The sequence below is a fragment of the Lagenorhynchus albirostris genome, chromosome 1 (assembly GCF_949774975.1).
Source record: "Lagenorhynchus albirostris chromosome 1, mLagAlb1.1, whole genome shotgun sequence".
NCBI lineage: Eukaryota > Metazoa > Chordata > Mammalia > Artiodactyla > Delphinidae > Lagenorhynchus > Lagenorhynchus albirostris.
This window is the reverse complement of record NC_083095.1, coordinates 24,727,650-24,748,585: the sequence shown is the minus strand read 5'-3', so window position 1 is coordinate 24,748,585 and position 20,936 is coordinate 24,727,650. Positions and strand designations below refer to the sequence as shown.

Here is a 20,936-nt window from a genome sequence, read left to right as displayed (position 1 = left end):
AAGGGTTTCCCCAGGGCACCTTAAATCATGCTACACCAGAATCATACATGAAGTTGAATTAATGTCCAGACACTATTTTCTGCTCCTGAATTCTCCAAGACATGTCTCCTCCCTTCTCCACCAGCACTGAATTAGACAGGGTAGCTAGTGTCATAGTTACCATCCAGCCTGCAGAATCCACCTGCTGGCTTAGAATCCACATTTCACCACTTACTAAGCAGTGGGATTTTGGCTCTAGGTCTTGGTTTCCTTACCTATAAAATCAACATTATAGCAATGACTTTCCCATAGAGCTGTATTTAATAGCATGACATATAGCCATGCCTTATATATAGCAGTCAACAGATATTAGCTACTGTTATAATTCTTTTCACTAAATTAACTGAATTTCCTCTCTTTTAAGCGCTTAAAATGCTAAGATGTGTATTTCTTCTTTCCCCTTCTCTTTTCCAAGTTCCCAATCACCCTGCAGACACGATGGTTACCTGTGGCTTCTCTTTCTGTCAGGCCCCACCCCCTACCATCTTCACCATCTCCTTACTTCCTCCAGAAACATAGGGTGAATGTCTCCATTACCTTCTGATTTTATGTAATTACTCTTTTTAAAAGTCCTTGTGGCTTCATAAAAATTCAACGTTGGCACTTGGCACTTATAGCAATTAGTGACATTTCATTTCCCTACTTCAGTATGGAAAAAGAGATGATATGTGTGGATTTTACAGGGGGAGAAAAGTTACCCTGAAAGTGAATGAGAGAAAAGTCTTGGCAGAGATAACTTGCTTTCCCCGCCCCCCCCCCCGAATCTCTCTCTCTCTTTTTTTTTTTCCATGAGTGACTTCCTTCTTCCCCTGAAATACCTTCCCCAATTACCCAGCCAAAATGAAGGAAGGAAGGAGGATTAAAAACTATCTGAGGGGGTGGGATATTATAGATTCGAGGGGGACACAGTACTAGATTAAATGATGGAGGCCTTCAACTTCTGGCCTGGTTCCTGAACATTGCGTCTTCCTTTTGCCTGTTTCAGTAAATGTTTTCTATTCTCTATATTAGTCATTTTCATGACAGGCTTCATGATGGCCACAGCCACTTACAAATGACTTTGCTTTCGTAGCCATTTCCATTCTCCTGAGCCGCAAAAGCAGCTATCTCCATAGGGATTTTCCCAAAAGGTATAACATAGTCTAGAGGCCCATACGTATATTTTGCATATAATCTACATATGATTTGCAGTCTGTTCTAAAGCAGTTTCAACTTTGCATGTCTTACCTACTGATGATCTTTTTCTCTTCTTGTTCTTGTATGTACCCTGAGAACCTGTGCACCACAGATAGATAGGCACAAGAAGGGTGGGACATAGCACTAGAAAGAGTGAAGAGAAGGGTAAAAAATCTCAGACATCTTCGTGGGATCCAGAATGGTCCCTGGATCCAGCTAGGGTAGCACTTTGACAGTGTGTGACATCTACATAGGAAACATTTCAGTTGCTTTCTAATTTTTATAATTATTTTTAAAAAGGCATTGTAGTTCCATAAGAATTCTGTATTGAAAATTCTCAATATCCTGACCATCAAAGGCTCTTCTGAGCTCACTTCCTGTTCCCTACCCTCCATTAGGTGAACTTTTATGGAGCTGGCTTTTGAATCTTCATTGAAGATCTATTCAAATTCAGAGCTGATGGTGGGATTGTTCTGGAAAGATGTGGTCCCCTTTGCTTCCCTGAGCCCCCTGTTCCAGCCCATATCTTGTCTTTTAGCAGCCCTGAACATCAGGTTCAGATTAAATGCCAAACTGCAAACCCAGCCAGGTGCTAGTCCCAAGGCTGGCTGTGTGGTCTGCGGGGCTACTGCTGACCCTCTGTTTCTGAAATTGACAAGAAGGGTGATCTTCATTCCCCTCCCCCCGCCCCGCTTTCCTCATCAACCACATACATAACACACAGCCAGCATAGATCGCTTTTCCTTCCTTGCTAATTATATCCTTCTCAGTTAAGATTTTTTTTTGAGCATTATTTTTCTGTATCTATATTGGAAAGCCATATAGTTCCTTTTTCTTTTTGAATGTAAAATTTTACTTTACTGTTGAATATGCATGTACAAAAAAGAACCTCCAGGATATCTTAATATCCCCCATCCCTCCCAGGTTAAGACTCAGTGCTCTGGCCCCTTTTTCTTTGAGGATTCATTCACTTACATGGGCACAGACCCTCTCTTTCATGAAGTGGAGGTGATACACTTTCATATTTGTCCTGACTTTCTTGCAGACCTTAGTCCCATACTGTTAAATGCACCTTAGACATTTTGCTTGAGCGATTCTTCTGTTTCTTCAACTTATCATGCCTAAAACAGAACTCATTATCGCCCTCATTCCAAATCCATCTCCCAACTCCATCCCACCTTCCTATTTCTGACAATGCTTCACTCAGTCTCCCATCCGTTCTTCCCCTGAAGCATCTCATCGGTCACCCAAAGCCTGTTGCATCCTCTTTTCCCCTTTTCCTTCCTGCTGCCACGATACTAATTTAGGCCCTCTGCCTATGACAGATCTTTCTGCCTCTCTTTTCCCTCTACTCCATCCTGTCCACACCATTGCCAAAGCAATCTTCCTCAACATCATTTTCCCTGGGTTATTCTCCTGCCCACAAGCCCTCAATGTCTCCCATCAGCTGCAAGATCAAGTCCTTTTTCTTTAGCCTGGGAACTCAAGGCCTTCATACAACGGTTCCATACTTTGATTCTTAAGATCACCTTTCACTTCTTCCTCAGATGAACCATTTGTATGTGTTCATTGTTATTCGTACAGCACGCATTACATACCTACCACGTGCCTGGCAGTGTCCTGGGTGTTCCAGAAAGTTGACGTGAAAGTCCTTATAAATGCAATTGGTGGTCTTGGGAGGTAGTGGTGTTAACCTGGCACGTCCTCCGTCGCTCTTCATCCTAAACCGTCTTCCAAGGCATATTGTAAATCCCACTTTCCTCCAGAAACCTCTGCTGCCCACCCAGGGCCCTCCTCACTGTCCTACCATCCTTATTGTCTGAATTAATCATTTGACGCTTACCAGTTACCCATCATTCATTCCTCATTCACTCACCAAATACATACGGAACACCTACCGTGTGTCAGGCACTATGCTTCGTGTTGCCTCACACATCGGTATATTTTTATAGCATAAACAAAAAAACAATAACCCTTATATAGTCCTTACCATGTACAGGCACTGCTTTACATATATTCATTTGTTTAATCCTCAAAACAACCTATGAATTTGGCATGATAATTATCCAAATTTTACAGATGGGAAGTCAAGGCATCGAGATGTTTAGCAACGTTCCTAGGGTCACAAACTAGAAAGTAACAAAGGTGGGATTCAAATCTGGCTCTGAAGTCCTTGATCTTAACCCCTACCCTTCACTGTCAGGTACCACTATATATGTATCATATGTATGTTTGTGTAAATATAAACACACACACACACCTTCCCAACTAGACTCTAAACTCTTCGAGGTTGACAACTATGTACCATACTTGTTTGCATCCCACCACCTTATGCAGCCTTTACATATAGTAGGTACTTGAATCATTTGTTTGCTTGATTCTTGTTTCTTCCATTCACTTTTGGGGGGACCTGAGGTCTTTTTGCAGCAAGTAGGAGGGTTTGGGGGTGGAAGGGGAGAGAAACAGAATTTCGGAATAGACCTAGACCCTCTGGAATTCCTGGTTTCCAGTTCTTAACTCTGCAAGCTTAGGGGGTAGGTTTGTATAAGAGAAGATACTAATGTCAAAGCTCATGAAAGTGCAAACATTCCCTCCTCAAAAAGCAGAATAAAACTCAAACCATATTACATTTACACAGTTTCTCCCGTCTCTCATGTTATTTCCTGTTATACTTGTTTATGTCTGTTTTGCTTTGTTGCCTACAAAACCGAAGTTTTGACACCAGGATCTCAGATTTGCATTCCTGTCCTGATATTTCTCTTTAAGATTTTCTGTAAGTTGAAGAATATGTACATTTTATTTGAGTCACAATACTGCAACTACATATGTAGCTTAATAAAACCTGACAAGTACATATTTAAATTTTAAAACACAGGTGGTGGATATTTGCATTTTAAAAGGATTCTTCCTTTTACAAAAGTTTCCACTGCAGGGTTCCATTATATATCCAATTCCTCTTAGTGCATTTATCATACAATTTAATTTACCAAAATTTGATTTATATGTCACTCTAAAGGGGTAGCTCTCGAGTTCTAGTGAGCACAAGAATCACTAGTGCGACTTATTTAAAATTCAGATCTTTCCCCATCTCCTCCCCAAGATTCTAATTCATTAGGACTTGGGTGGGGCCCAGGCTCTTCACTGTTGTTAAGCATCCCCAGGCGGCTGATGCAGGTGGTCAGTGAAATGTGTTTTGGGAAACACAGCTTCAAAGAAACACAGGTAATACATAAATGAGCCCAACTGTAGGGGCTTCTCCAGGGCTTTGAACATCCTCTGAATACCAAGTGTCCCGTTTCCTCTTCATTTGGCAAATTTTTGTTTACTCTTCTGCCTCTCTTCTACTCACACCTCCCAGCTGCCAAACATCTTTAATTGCAGGTATAAAAATGTTTGTCCTTTCATTTAAAAAATGAAAGGACAGTTATCTCAATAAAGCCCCCAGCTTTATTGAGATAACTGACATAGAGCATTGTGTAAATTTGAAGTAGATAATGTGTTGATTAGATACACTCTTATGACACACCTTCATGTCATCACATAGTTACCATTTCCTTCTTACGGTGAAGACATTTAAGGTCTACTCTGAGCATGTACGTTTCAAGTACACAATATAGTACTGTTGTCCTTTTATTTTAACCTCCGTTTTGCTCTTAGGGGTCTCTTTGGATCTTCCTTATTCTCATTTCTTGATGCTGACAACCCTCCCGTGAATTCACGCACCTATTCTGTACCCGTTCCCCCGTCACCTACACCACCGACCTGCCCCAGGCCCTCCCTCTTAGTGTGCTAGGTCCGGATGCTGAAGGCTATGGCTTGGTCCAGAAATACCAGGCATTTTATGAATAGTTACTTCTGCTGAGGTTTCTCTTAGTCAAATCTAGCGCCTTTGTTCTTTCTTCTTCTTATCCCCTCCAAATACCCCTGAAATACCAAAACTTAATTTTTTAAATAAAACAGATTATGAGAATGACTTGCTTTGGCATGATTCCCTTCCTCCATGAGTATTAATATCCTAGGCCTTGAGAGATGAATGCCAGAAATGTACATTTAAAATACGATAATAGTTTAATGAAATTTGTTTAGAAAAAATGACTGACATTTATGGCACATGTATCTATGTATTTAATATATCATTGAGCTTTAAAAAGTCAGTTGCTTGACCCATATTTTGTCTTCGATTACTTCTCTAAATCTCTAGTTATCTCCAAAAACATTTACAGATTTCCATACTTTAGAGATTTTTCTCCTTTATTAATCTCCTATATCCCTGAATTTTACTCTGGGTAAAGTTGAGGTCACTCTGGGGTGATCTCCAAGTAACTCCGGTAGTAATAAAAGCAACGGAAGAGCAAAGAGCCATCACGGTTGGCTACTGGTTGGAAATCTTTTCTTTTAATAGATGTATCAGGACTTATGCTTCCCTTGAAGTAATGAGCTCTTAAGAGCCTTGCGTGACTTCCACAAGAACATAGTGAGAGGTTCTGCTACTTGTTTATTGGGCCTCCGTGTACCTTCTTTAATCCATTCAGTGCTTGGCTAGGCCTCTGTAATCAAAGATGAGGGCCTTTATAGGAAAAGTTGGCGGTGGAGGAGGGACAGAGGTGAGGGGTGTGGTTGTCACTGGGTGAAGGCAAGGATCATATGGAGGTAGTTTCAGGTTGTCTAACTCTTGAACGCAGGAACTCATTTTTTTTTAAAATATTTATTTATCATTTATTTATTTATTTAGGCTGTGCTGGGTATTAGTTGCAGCATACAGGATCTCTAGTTGCAGCATGTGGACTAATTAGTTGCAGCATGCGAACTCTTAGTTGTGGCATGCATGCGGGATCTAGTTCCCCGACCAGGGATTGAACCTGGGCCCCCTGCATTGGGAGCGTGGAGCCTTACTCACTGGAACACCAGGGAAGTCCCGCAGGAACTCATTTTGTATGTTCAGTGTGGTCCAACTTTTGTAGAAGCGACTACTGTATCTAGGGGGAAAGAAAAGTTGGATGGTAATCTCTGGATGTGGGATTACAGCTGATTTTTTTTCTTTTCTGAATTTTCCAAAGTTTCTACAGTGACCGTGTATTATTATTAAAAACAATTTAAAAGAAAGAAAGAAACCTACTTTGCCCAGCACCTGGAGTCTCTTTCCTAGGGGACCTAATCTTTCATAGATTTATCTCAGATCCTACCTGTTGCATAGAAACAATGGTGAAAGGAAAGTTCTCGTGAGGTGGCTGAGAGGTTCAGCAAACAAAAGACTGACCTTGAACTGGAGGGCCCGGGACGTTCTGCCCTGCATTTCAGTGCTCGTTGCATGCTCCTCAGTATGTGTGGATGCCCCTGCCACTCCTTCCACTCAAGAATTAAGAGAAGATTGTCTGGCATTTGGGATTCTAACTTTGTCTTCTTTCTTTTATCCTTCCCCTCCTCCCCACCCTCCCACCCCGACTCCTCTTCTCCCCTCTCTTCCTTCCTCAAGGCCTCTCCCACCTCATGATGAGTGAACAAGGTAGGTGCTCTGTGCTTGTGGTGCTGCAGCTGCCTGAATTGCTTGCCTTCGTGCCTCTGGCTGGTCGCTCAGAGCCTCATCATCCCTGGCAGGCCATTTGCTGCCTGTCTCTCCTACCATGGGCCAGGCTGGCAGCAGGGCCATCCTGCGGTGGGGGGCACCTTTCCCAATGCATCATGGTTTCCTGCCCCCATCACCCCCTTGGCTTCTCCATTATGCACCATCATTTGTCATCCTGGGCACTGGCTCTGCCGGGCTGCCTCCAAGAGAGAAGCATGAAACAAGCCATGACGGTGTCGACAATGGGGGTGAATGAAGCTAATTTCAGAGCAACAGAGCGGTTAACTTCTTCCCTAAGCCCCATGCTGGGGCCCCAGGTTGGGGGAGAGGAGCTGGGCTTCTCTGAATTTCACTCTGAGTAAAGGTTTGCTTATTGTCTTCCCCTCCATCCCACTGCCCATTGTAATGACTTTTAGCCCCAGAGCCCCGAATGGTCAAAGGGAACCCTTGGGGGTTTGACTGTTTTCAGTTTTGTATAAAAGCAAAAACCACCGAAAGAACATGCTAATGTCCTCATGGCAGGATTCTAACTCATTATACACCCTGAAGAAAACTGCATATAAAGATCTGTAAATTCAGCATCTGCAACCTAAAATATTCAATTATGCAGGAAATGAACTGTGCAGGAAATTCAGCTCAGCTAAGCACAGGGTGGGCTGTGAATGAAGCCTTTTTCTACTAAATAAAAATTTTCCATATTATCAGCCTAAATCAGGATTCAAGAACTGAGCCTACTTAAAATTGTCTTTTTCTTCACCGTTCAATTGCTGCTATTGTGTTTCTTCTGCTCTTTGGAATGATTGCCAGATGGGTCTACCTGCCACGCCCTGACACCAAAAGACTGTACTTTAATTTCTCTTGTCTTTTTCAAAATACACATGGGATTCAGTGCCTTTTTTTGGAGGACCAAAGAAAAGGGAAAGGAGAGGTATTTCCACGTTCTGCTGTTTTTTCTTGATCTTTTGAGTAGGGTGGGGCAGCACGGAAGGACACCCCCCCCACACACACACACACCCATTTCCTTACACTGGATCCGTCAGACAGTGTTGCCATAAAGGGGAGTATATGATCAGATCAAGGAACAACCCAGGTCTGAGGGAAGTTTGCTTATGGTGTCCAGGTAGCTGCGGAGGTGGGCAATTGAGGGCAACCTGACTTGATAAGGCAGGACAAGGAGGAAGCACACTTTACCAACAGAATTGTATCCTCCAGACCTGAGGCAAGATCCATGATGTGGACTCTGGACATTTCAATGAACACATGGTCTGGTATAGGAGCAGATGTCAAAGAACAGAGCTGGACGGAGGGGGTCAGGTGAGTTTTCCAGTGTTAGATGGCGCTCTGGAAGAGGTTGGGATGAAGTCTCTCTATTCTTGTAGGTGAGTGAGAGAAGTTATCCCCCTACAGCAGGTTACTATGAAGTGAATATGAGTAGGGGGTGCTCTTTATGTTGACTTAGTATCCAGGTAGTTTGAGAGAGTTATGCATATCTCCACAGAGTGGTAAGACCCAAGCTCTATGAATTGCTGGAATTTGGTGGCCCGACCTCGATAATAAGTTCCACCAGAAAAAGCAGGCCCTCAGAGTCCTGATGACAAGATGCCCTTCTACATTCTCTCATCTTATGCTCTCAGCTGCCCTTTTGGAGTTCTAGCTTTTACAATGGCTTGGAAGTCTGAGTGTATCATATGGGTGATGTAATAGCATAGAGTCTAGGTAGATGAGATAGGCTGGTGGGGACTTCTTTAATCTTGATTCGGTTTATTTCAGACCCACTGATGAGCACTCAACATTGAAGTGTACATGAGTAGAGAATTCAGACATACTATGTACACATGCTCTGGGGGGTAAGTCAGGAATCTTCTAGAAAAACAGTCTTTAGGCAATGAAATAATGACAGACACGGATATTGTGAATCCCTCTTGAGAGAGGTTTTCAAAAAAGGATGCAGAATTCTTCTGGGTGGTCAGTGTCACTAAGATTTGAAGGTGCAATTTGCTGTTTAATTTGGAGAGGGTGTGGAGAAAAGGGAACACTCTTGCACTGCTGGTGGGAATGTGAATTGGTTCAGCCACTATGGAGAACAGTATGGAGGTTCCTTAAAAAACTACAAGTAGAACTACCATATGACCCAGCAATCCCACTACTGGGCATATACCCTGAGAAAACCAAAATTCAAAAAGAGTCATGTACCAAAATGTTCATTGCAGCTCTATTTACAATAGCCCGGAGATGTTTCTAAGAAGGTCCTTTGACCCCATTCCTCCTCCTCTCATTCTTTTCCATTTCCCACCGTTTGCCCTTGTGATGATTACCTAAAAAGCCAATACTCCTTTCCTTTTCCTTATTCCTTCAGCATGAAAGAAAGAGATTTCTGTCTGGTTCTTGCTGAATCTCCAGAATTTGTTTTTGATGCCCATAAATATGTGTGGAAATACTGACGTATGTTGTGTGTGTACCACCTATACGTGTATGTCATACTCTTGATCCTCATGACTCATATTAATGTTGAGAAAATACAGGAGAACTTAGATTCTCTGAAACTTTCCCTAAATGATTTTACCTTGGTTAAGTGTGTGCAATTTCACATACATGTGGCTATGCAGTGCTTTTGCATGCAGATTTGGTCATGTTTCTAAGGATGGGACTGAGAAGAAACTAATGGGAAAAAGCTTAAACATGAAGCTGATGGAAGCAGCCTTGCTGGTCACACTGTTTAAGCAAAACATTGTGCATTTGTTTTGTGCTGCCTTCTCAGGATTGTACTGCTGTTGCCATTACTATTGTGGGTTTTGTTATGCGTGTTACATTTCTTTGTGTGTCTGCAGTGTGCTGATGTTTTACTCTCCCTGCTCTCTCTCTCTCTCTTGCCGCCTCCATGGTGGACACCATGCTTCCTCTACATAACTGGACGTTCCTTTCTGTAGGTAGAAGTAAAGGTAGAGATCATTTTATTTTTATCATTATAACTATCAATCTGCCTTCTGAAATATTCATGTATACAAGGGGAATTGTTGATTCTGATGAATATAGTCCAGATTTTAACAGTATTTTTAACAAAAACTAAAAGAAAATAAAAAGCCAATGCTACCATTTTCCTTCAATGTACTTCATACTCGGTGGTTGGGGATCGTTCTGAGTTGGCCTGCCTTCCTCTAAATCCAGGATGAGACTTACCCATTATGGTGTGCTGTTTCTAGCAGGAATGGGGGGTTCTGAAAGTGGTTGTGCAGTGTTGGGAAGATATATTTTACTTAAATCAAGGTATTCTAAGATCCCCTCCAGTAAATGTACTGAAGGGACAGGAAAGATGTGCAATGAAGTGCCAATGTGTCATCACTTGGGAATAACTGGATTCAGGGAGGGAAGGATGATAGATGAGAAAGGGGAGAGGATTGGAGAATAGCTTGAAATTTTATTTAATGTGAAATTTGGGGGATATTTATTGCTCTTTTATCTTCTGTGTTACATATTTTGTATTTTGGGGAGTGGAAGTCTTCTGATTGGGGGTGATGAGCTGAGAATGGTGGGACTGGAGGTGTGGAAGAACATAGGAATGACAGTGCATTACATCATAAGGAAAAAGAGGAGAAAGAGACAACACTGGATTTTAACTTACCAAGTCCACCTTTTGCTGGGCAGCCTGGGAAAAGGAGAGGCGCTGAGCAGATGCGCTTGCTCTGATGTTCCGACATGCCTTTCAGTGCTTCACACCTTTGGGTACCACAGCTCACTCATCCATCCCTAATCAAAGCTGTCAGCGACCTGAGCCTGGAGGACCTGCCTCACCAGCTCAAATTGGATTAGCTGTTCAGGACTGAAGGGAGAGGTTAATTAATAAATTATAAACATGTATTTGCATTTGGTTCTCCCCTTTTCCTTCCTAACTCTCCAGTCCCTATCTCTGTGAAGCCATGTGCCTCTGTTTCCTGTAAAGATTGGCAAATAACAGAAATAGGAAATGTGAATTCTGGCATGAAGATGCTGAAGAAAGATGGGGCTGGCAAGATATTGAAAATGTTGATTTGATGACTAGTCTGTGAACTGGCCATCTCTCATTTGAATTTCATGCCTTTCTTGATTTTTAAAAAGTTATGTATGGTTACCTTGAAGTACTTCAGTCCTGTCACTTTGGGGTTAATCGATTGCCTATTCCTTTTATGCTAATCACAGGGGCGGGGTTCATTCTCAGAAATCTGTCACGGGGAGCTGTTACCCTGTTATGAGCTTGATACCTTTAGAAAGGAGGTGGGAAAGGGGGACGAGGAAGAGGAATAATGATTGAAAGGGTACATCTGGCTGCCCCCTCCACTTCTCTACTTAGAGTATTCAACCAGAGGCTTCTAGTGATCTCTTCATAGGCAAAGTCACCAGTCTTTGCCCAGGACACAACCTTTCTGAAGCATGTGGCACTGTGTCACTTGGCCCTTCTCCCACTGGCTTCTATGAGAACACATTACGGTCAGTCTCCCCTGCCCCCCACTCCAACCCCTGAACCTCTCTCCTTTTCTTTCCCTAATCCCCTAAAACATCCCATAAGATAGAGGTCTTTGGTGTTTTTAGATTTTGCACATGGGTATCTTATTTTCTTTCTCCGGTCACTGCTACTAACACTGATTGATCATTTCCTATGTGGCAGCCATTGTGCCATGGGCTTTATATGCCTTATCACACTCAATCATCACAACTGTCTTGTGAGGTAGACTAGGTAGTGTTATCCTTGCTCTACGGACAGGTAGATCAAGGCTCAGAGAGTTAAATAACTTAAGTCAGACGGCTACTAAGTAAAAATGAAACTCAGAATCTGAGCACCTAACCACTACTCTATACTGCCTCTCTTGGGTCCAAGGATGACATCCATGGATATGCCTCCCAACTACCTCCCTGGCACTGACCTGGCTCAAGTTCCAACCCGCCACTTTGCATTCTCCATAACACATGTCCATATAACTGTACCGTCACTTCAGTATTTAAAGTCAACCTTCGCACCATCTGGCCACAAACCAGCTTCCTTATTTTTGTTAATGGTTCTCCCGTCTTCCTTATCACCTGGGCTTGAACTCAGCAATTGCTTTCTTTTTCCTTCCTGAACTTTCCTATTCCCAGGTGATGTTAAGAGAGGTTGTTGGGATTCTTTTTTGGAATGTCTCTTGCATCTCTATTTGACACTCTGGTTCAGTTCCCAGTCAGCCCTTATTAGATTAGTGCCCTAGCCTAATTAATCTCTGTTGTCTTCCAGTCTGTCCAGTAACTGAGAACTGCTTAAGCTCTGCTGTCCCCCATATGGAGTGCAGCATTAGCTATCTCACGTTCAAAGCCATCCCTAATATGGCCTTTTTCCCTTTAACCTTCCTCCCTGTTAATCTTTGATGCAGAATTGATGCCAAATATGATACCATATCACTGTACCTTTCCTCGTCTCCTAGTTTTACTTATTCTGTTTTCCTCCCCTATTGACAGTTCCTCCTCCTTGTTTCTGCCCACTGAAATCATACGTAGATTTTATTTCCTAGTTGATGATGTGAGTGCTCTGCATGCTGCATTCAGATATGCGCTTTCCTTCCATGTCCCCCTCTACTATCCTATATTAAACTTATTTGGGAATTGGGCTACTCCCCACTACTAGATTGAAAGTATGTTGAAGACAAACGTATTCATTTTTTAATGCCCAGATGGGTCAAGCATAGGAGGTTATACCAAGAAGGGACTCAAAACCCCTAATCCTTCTTATCCTGCTGTCAGTCATCTTCCTAAAAGGGAAAATAAAGCAAAATTAAAATTAAATCGGATCATGTAGCCAGCCAATCTGCTCAAAAGCTTTTGAAGGGTTCTTGCATAATTGTCAACACGCCTTCTCCACTTTTTCTACAATAACTTAGCGTTCTCTCCACTATCACCCCCACCAGGCCCCTTGTCTCGACCTAAAGTCAACAGCTCTCTCTGCCTGAATCCACACTATGGTTTCCTGCCTCAGGCTTTTCCTCAAGCTCTTATCCTCTTTCTTGAATGTCCTTGGAACACCCTTCTCCCCCTTATCACCCTTTAAGGCTCAAGCTTCCTAGGTGCGCCAGACTTTGTGTTTCTGTTATAAAGTACCTAGGCCAAACTGCCCTGAATCAGACTTATTCATGTGTTTCAATCACCCCAGTCCCTGAAGAACCTTGCACCCATACTGCACGTAGCTCAGTACTTTGTCCAGAGTTGTACACCAACCTATGCCCTTTATCGCTACCCTCACTACCCCAACCAACTGAGCAAAGGAGCCCCAGTGGGTCATGGAGTGGGGCCAGATGTTCTGGCTCCAGTTCCCTCCTCACTCAGGCCTTCTCTTGGCTCTGTGTGCAAGTGACAGAGGGAAATGGTCATAGATTACATCAGAATAAAGGTGAGAAAGGCTTTGGAGATATTCTTAGGAGCTTGTCAGAGAAAAGAATGCCTCAGATTTGGTCATTCTTTTAAAGCTGAGTGATGAAACCGCAAACGTGTAGTGGCAAGAATTGTGAAGTTAAATCTACAAAACTGAGCAGGATGTTTAGGCTATAACGATTCATCGCCACATTCAGGAGGTCATTGGGCTGTACTGGGCCAAAAGCAACCATGACTTTAACCAGAAGTAGCTGGCCAAAGGAGTTCTTCAGCAATCAGTCTTCGTCAGCTTTTTTGACTTGATTTTGACTGCCTTTGTTTAAGTGTTTAGAGTGTGTTTTGGCCTCCATCCCCCTTTTCTTGTCAGTTTGGGGATTGACAGTCCTGGGTTAGATTACCAAATACTTTCCATTAAAATGAACTTGGAATAGGTGTTGCAGACTCAAATGCCTACAGGGGCTTGACAAGTATTATCAAGGAGCAGATCTTGTAGTAAGAAAAGTCCTAGTGTAAGATCAACAGTAGGGAGTGGTACGGATTGTGGCAAACTGGAAAGCACAAATCCCGTCAAGGGCAGCAGCCTCTGCTTTGCTCCAGCTGATTGCTGCCATGCAAGAATGCATGCCCAGTGTCACCAGAGCCTCAAGATAAGCCAGAGTAGATTTTATAAAAATGTCAGCTCATGGCCTCTTTCTTTCTCTCTCTATATATGTGTACATACACACATACACTCACATGAGCCAAATGATTTGGCCCGTGAACCACAAGCTTTTGGCCTTTGGCTTGATGAGAAAAGAGGAGTAAAATATTCCTCCAAGGTTTCTTGCTGAATGTCAATAGTAGGCAGCATGCTTGATTAATTTTCGCTTTGCCCACAGCAGTGGTCAGGGCACCAGGAATATTTCCTACCCTTAGCACTACTGCCAGGGAGCCTGATCCATGTGTTGGTTGAAATTAGTTTTGTAGAGGGGAGTGGGCATGGGTGGAGAGGGTATGAAGAATGCCCAGAATGACCAAGAAGAGAGGTCACTGACACCTTCAACAATTGCCAAGAACCAGCACAATCTGTAAATAGTAAGGGTGGCTAGGGGCCATTTAATTCCTTTTTTCTTTTGCTCTACAGAACTTTTTATCTACTAGACTAGATAGTGTTGACCCTAAGTTTACTTTAATCCATCCAGATTTGAGAGACCCCTTCCAATTTATATGTATTTTTCCCGTGTAGATTTGATCATTGGCCTTTTAATGATGAACTAGTCAACACTGGCCAAACTGGAAAGAGATAATTAAGCTACATGAACTTGAACACGATTTCATGTAGATTATATTTTGCTGGTAATAACATTAAAAAAGCTCATTTCGGGAGTTGAGGCCTCTCTTGTCCCTGCTAGGACACAAGAGCCCTGAAAATAAGTTACTGCTTTGATAGCCAACTGTTTATGCAAATTAGTAAATGCAATGCCAGCTACTAATTATGAAAATAAACTCATCTGTGCTCTATAAATATCTAATTATAATAAAATAAGGGCAATATTATATTTCCATCTCTTGCCTCATCTGTTTCTCATCCACCACTGATCTGTCCTCTTGACAATGAATAACATCATTTTGTTTTTAAAAGAAGCCTATTTTCCATGTTTTATTATTTTCTTCTAACGTTTTGAAAGTCTGCAGGGGGAAAATAGGTCTCTTTTAAATACAAGAAGTAAATTGCTTGATTTTAGCAACTCTGTGTTTTTGACAGTGATATCTAAAATGGTGCTTTAAAATACGAAAAATGTTTTTTCTCCTTCCCTGTTTAGGAATATTCATTGGACACTGAAGAAATTTTTTAAAAGCAGGTGTTTCTTGGAGCATTTTTTAAAATGTGTAAATGTGAACAGATTTATTAGTAAAATGAACAATGGATCAATGGGATGTTTCAATTAAGTTCCAACTGGCATTATATATAAAGGAAAATATTTCTCAGATTTCTAACCAATATGTCTGTTTCCTCCTTCTCAATTATCTATTTGGATTTCGTATTTACACACAGATTTCGTTTCTGTGTGCATATATCATAAAACACTTTCTCCTCCAAGGTGAATGGTGACCTACGTACGTGTATAGACTTTTGCTTACCAAGGCAAGTTGGTTAATCTTAAAGGACATATAATTTTCAACTTTGATAACATCTACAGGATGTTTTATTAAATTGTATTATCTTTATGAAACATTTATAAAGAATTCAAGCAGAATGCATTTCCTTATGTGCTTAGGTTTGTCTATGCCATGGTGTGTTTTTCAGGTGTGTGGGGCAGTGTATATACATCTGGGTATCGGTACAATTTGTCCAAATACTTATTAATAGGTTTATACTGATTGAGTATGTTATTACACATAGCTTTCATTTGTAGAGTACTAAAAATAATTCATTCCAGTGTGATATACATCTGAATTTAGCAGATTGTGTACTGTAACACTTGAAAAGCAATGGTTATTCAGCATTCAACAAATATTGACAGAGAGCCAACAACGGGCCAGGCCACTTGCTAGGTATTAAGTACACAGGGCGGACCCAGGAAATATGGGCCTGTCCTCTGACATCTTGCTAACAGTCAGTAGAGTTTGAAAATGGTTTTCAAATGTCACAACCACCTCTCCTTCTAAAGCCTTACATAAATTCTGCTTTCGGCTTATTATTATATATGTAGTCTTAAAATGATTTTATTTATTTTAAAGGGAAACTGTCAGGTAACAATTCAGTTAGCTGACTCCCCACCTTTTAACTTCTCAGAATCAGAAAAGAGAACTTGCTTTGTATGTGAAAATGTTAGGCATTTTTCATTTATTTATTTGTGTATCTTTATTGAAGGACAGCATACATAGTGTAAATAAGGCCTATGAAATCCATACTCTTAAGCGTACAGCTTAAATATTTTTTAACCTATATACACCCATGTTAAATACCATCCAGACTGAGATATTCAATGTGTCCATCATCCCATAAGGTTCTGTCCTGCCACTTTCTATCACTTATTTTTAATAAATATATTTTATTCCCCCTACTTCCTTTAAAACTGTGTGATTCCATGTAGTAATCAGCAGGCAGTCTCCAGATTGCTTTAATTTTCATTAAGAAAGATTAACCTCGCAAGACAATGAGGCATTGTGGTTTTCACTGTGTGTAAATAGAGGCAGAAATGTTGCCCTCTGGTGAGGTGGAGCTTTGCCCGGTTTTTGATGATACTCAGTTTTCCCTCTGCACAAAGAGAATACCTAATTGATATCATTGGGTTTTCCTCGTTTTTTGAAGGCATTTAGTGGTGAATAGAACAGCAGGGGTAGAAAAGACCATATGCTTTGTAAAAAGCCAGACGAATAGCACTTTGTGATGGACGTATGATTTTAACAGTGACACATCTTTCATTAAAATTTACATATAAAGTAAGGGCAGGCACGGTGACATGAAAGCTAATGCAACGTGCACCTCTTGACATAAGAACAATCACAAGAAACTGGAGATCCCAGATGGCAGCTTGGCCTTTGCCATCCTTTTAATAAGCTACTAACTGCTAATTATTTCACTCTTTTGGGCAAGTTAATTTACTGTTGACTCTTAAAGAGATACTGCTCTTTTCTCCCCCCACACCTCAGAAAACAGTTCCTTTCACCTGGAGCTGTGACAAGTGCTTCTGTGCAGGTTGGAAGCTTTCCAGCCAGTTGGAACAATGATGGCAAGCACTGGTGTGGAAAATGTCGCTGAGTAAACAATATTTTCTTGGGTCCTTTGAATATAGCGCATTTAAAAAATTCAGTTGGCTAAGGATCCATTGTGTGTGCTTGTGTATGTATAAGTGTGTAACAGCCGTAGTTCAAGCAGCCAACACAGGGAGAAGATCTGAAATTTGGAGCCCATTTAAAAGTGAAAGAACAGCTGCCTTTTAAATGGCTGCTAATTCTGACAATTAATGCTGTTTTGTGCGTGTGATTTTCTGTGATAGCCGTTAGGAGGGATGATGGTGTGTAATAGCTCATTTCCTAAGCTTTATGGTAATGTTGCATAGCAAAGACTAGAGAACTGAAAGAGAACCAGGTCCCACATGCTCTGGAGCCCTTTTAAATGAAAAGCCAGCAAAGTATGCTTTTTTTCTGTACTTCGACTTCCTTATGATGATTTTATATTTTAGCCAGACACAGATTATTGAATGAATGATGTGCAAGTGGGCTTGGATGCATCGGGAGTGAGTGTTTGGAAAAGAACCTTGTTTGCAACGAGCTGTCTGACAATCAAAATATTTACTTAAAGATAAGCTAATGACTGTTTCTTGCAAATGCCGCAGATCCATTATTGAAATGAGAGTCAGTACTTTGGCTTGATACTATCCAAAAATAAATATCAAACCTCAAATACTAGTGTGTGTGTGTGTGTGTGTGTGTGTGTGTGTGTGTGTGTGAGTGTGTGTGTGTTACACTTCTCCCTAAACAAAATAAAATGTATCAAACAACAAAGGTAGGAAAATCTCCCAACCCACTTTCTTGAAATATTTAAACTGAACTTAGTATGTTACTATAGCCAGTTGCTCCTAGTTGCTGTTAAGAATCACTGAATGGCTTAAAATATGCATTGAAAAAAACATATTCTTGAATTATTGGTGACGTCTCTGAACATGAACTTAATAATGTGAGTTTCATGGTCTAATATATCTATAGTGACTGGCATGTTACACAGTTGATGGGAGGACTGTGGAACACAATCAGTTCTAACCATTTGCTTATTGTTTAAGTCTAGAGGAACTGGAGATGTTTTAAAATGTTATATTTCTTTAAAACTAATTACCTGGTTTCAAAATAGCCCCAAGGAAAAACACAAGTATGTGTGATTTGGGAGAAATTTTGTCATCTTTCAGAATCTGATATTATATAGTGTGTTAATCCAGGTTGCTATTTTCAGAAAGATTTTTTTTCTTTCTTTCTTTCTTTTTTTTTTTTTTGCGGTACGTGGGCCTCTCACTGTTGTGGCCTCTCCCGTTGCGGAGCACAGGCTTCAGACACGCAGGCTCAGTGGCCATGGCTCACGGGCCGAGCCGCTCCGCGGCACGTGGGATCTTCCTGGACCGGGGCACGAACCCGTGTCCCCTGCATCGGCAGGTGGACTCTCAACCGCTGCGCCGCCAGGGAAGCCCTCAGAAAGAATTTTGACAAGTGCTAATAATATTTCAAGAAAAAAAGTATGGGCAAAATAGATTCTTAAAACAGATTTAAAACAAAATTAAACAGATTTTTTGACCTTAGGACTTCTCAGAGTCTTTGTTAGGACAATACAAATTTTGAATCTCTAGGAAAGAAAATGTCGTTTTCAAAGTTACCCAAATTTATTTGACGTGAAATACTTTTTTGTAATTTACATTTTGGATGAGACGGCTAGAATTAAAACTAGTTTTCCAGTTGGAAAACTTTGGACAAGATAATTCTAAAGTCCCTTTTGAGTCTAAAATTAAAAACCTTAATGTCTCTAAATTTTGAAAGAGGCTTTTGGATTGCCTTCACTCAAGAATCCTTTTTAACTACATTTTCTGTTTGATTGGGAATAGTTTTTTGGATGGGTTAGTTTCAATAGAAAAATTACTGCTTCCTGGTGAAGTGCATAACACAGATGTTAAAACAACTGTGGTTTTAAAGACACTAGTCTTGTTAAAGTACTCCCAGTTTGTATTACCTAAGTACTATAATAGGTATCCATATAGTGTGTGTGAACAATGCTTCTGATAATGGCCTGCTTAACTCTAGGAAAAGCTGATCTCAGCATAAGATGGGAAGATTACTAGGAACCTTATTAAGTCTTATTTGCTTTGAAATTTGGAGCAGGTTGACAGTCACCATGGTTATTTCTCTACTGTATAGCTAAGGTCATTCATCTTATCACTCTGAGAGCTTGGCTATCAATGGCTTTTTTTTTCCAGACAGTGAACATGTAGGTGAAAGAAATTCTTTCTGGTAAGAATTACTTGTATTTTATTTAGAAATCATTGACTCAGCTAAGGATTTTGTGGCTCTCTCATTGCAAGCCTGAGGACTTTGTCCTATTTATGTGCTGCCCGTTCAGTATGAAGTGGCTACCATTGATCCATCTGTAGTAGACCGTTTGCCTGGGGCTATTAATCTGGCCTTGGAGATGGAGTTTGCTGAGCCAGCCATAATCGCCCTCATTTCCCCAAGTGACCAATAATGGGCATTTACCGATGCATTGGCCAAAACTGTTATAGGTGAGATTCCCAGTTTTAAACTGATTGATCCGTGTGGCAGTTGAGCCTGGAACACCAAATATCCAGGTGTGAGTAATTCTAGTGCATGTCAGAACTATGGAGTAGAAAGAGCACTGACGTAAATATCAGGAGACCTAGTTCAGGGCGCTGAGGAAGAAAACAGGTAGATTAAAGCACTGATGTTAATACTTGACACTTAAGTTATATGAACTCATTAAGCCTCATATCCTAATAAGTAAAATGGGAACAATAATATTACCTACTTGGGAGGACACTGAGACAATGTATAGAAAAGGCTTATGCTAGAGCTCGGATCTAACATAAATATTAGTTATCATAAAGATTAATAATAAGCATTAGTTATCATCGTCATAAATACATCTTGTCAACGTACCATCGGTCTGGGAACTTTGAACAAATTAATTAATCTTTTTGATCTTCTAGTCTTTACCTGTGAAATGCCTACTTGGTGGCTTTGTTCTGGGTAATAATTGATATCATGCAGTTAAAAGTGCTGTGCAAATTAAAACGGCACTATACAACATTAAGGAATTAGTAATCCATGAGAATACAAGCCCCACAAAATCAGGGGCAGTATCTGTGTTGTTTGTCGTGGTATATTCAGTGCCTATAACTGCCTGCCTCAGAGTGGAAATGACTTAGTCAATATTTGTTGAATGGGCACTAGGAATCACCGAGTTAGTAACGCTTAGCAGAGTTCAGTACCACGGACAGCTCCAAGCGCCTCCTTGATACTACTGCACTTTCAGTAGAAGGATTTGGGGCGCCTCCATTGCAAAAGGGAACCATTGGCCTCTTCCTTTAGAGCCACCCATAACAGAAAAAAAAAAAAAAGTAATCCTGTTAAAGCCTGATTGTTCTTTAAGTCTTCAGTGGATGTGCTTGCTCTTTTTCTGTGCATAAAGAGCTATGGGATTTCCTTATGTTACCTGATAAAACCATAAGGGTGATAAAGAAAACAAGAACATTTAGCGAACAGTTACTTTTTTTAAAAGAGCTGATTTGCTTCACCAAATCTTAGAAGGATGTAATTTCAGAGCTGAAAGGGAACTTAAAACTCCTTTAGTCCGTCCTACTGTCATTTTGTGGATGACAAAACATATGCTGAGACGGCATAAGTGCTGTGTGTGTTGCTCTATTGACAGCGCATAGCGCTGTTGGGATCAGACCCGGACTTCCCGACTCCTGGTGTTATTTTCTTTCCCCTCCCACGAAGTTGCCTCAAGTTTTCTTAGTCATCTTCGCTGCATGAGTGGCATTTGCTATAGATCATTCACAGGCTGCTGAGATCATTATCGATAATGTCATGTAAGAAAGATTCTGGAGATATCGGAGTGCATGCATTCTAAGCAAGGCTGTCTCTTAAATTACTTGACTGCCCTAAGAACTGATGCAACCCTAGCTTTTGAAGTTGTCAGTAAATTGCTCTGACTCTCAGGATTTAATAATGCTCTGTACCACTTATGGACTTGCCCTGTCGACTGCTTTGTCTTGGCTGAAGTAAGATGGTGACACCAGTTCACTTA

General features: G+C 41.1%; 1 protein-coding gene across 4 annotated transcripts in view; it reads left to right on the top strand.

Moving 5' to 3' along the window:
• The window catches only part of NRXN3 (neurexin 3), a 1,617,293-nt gene that overhangs the window by 47,218 nt on the left and 1,549,139 nt on the right, over positions 1-20,936 (top strand). For 2 of the 4 annotated variants that reach the window (XM_060166220.1, XM_060166212.1), the window contains exons 3-4: positions 6,689-6,718; positions 9,706-9,717. In XM_060166220.1, the coding sequence (XP_060022203.1) occupies positions 6,689-6,718; positions 9,706-9,717 (42 nt within the window). The remainder of the gene's footprint in view (positions 1-6,688; positions 6,719-9,705; positions 9,718-20,936) is intronic. The other 2 variants (XM_060166202.1, XM_060166193.1) reach the window with 1 other exon arrangement.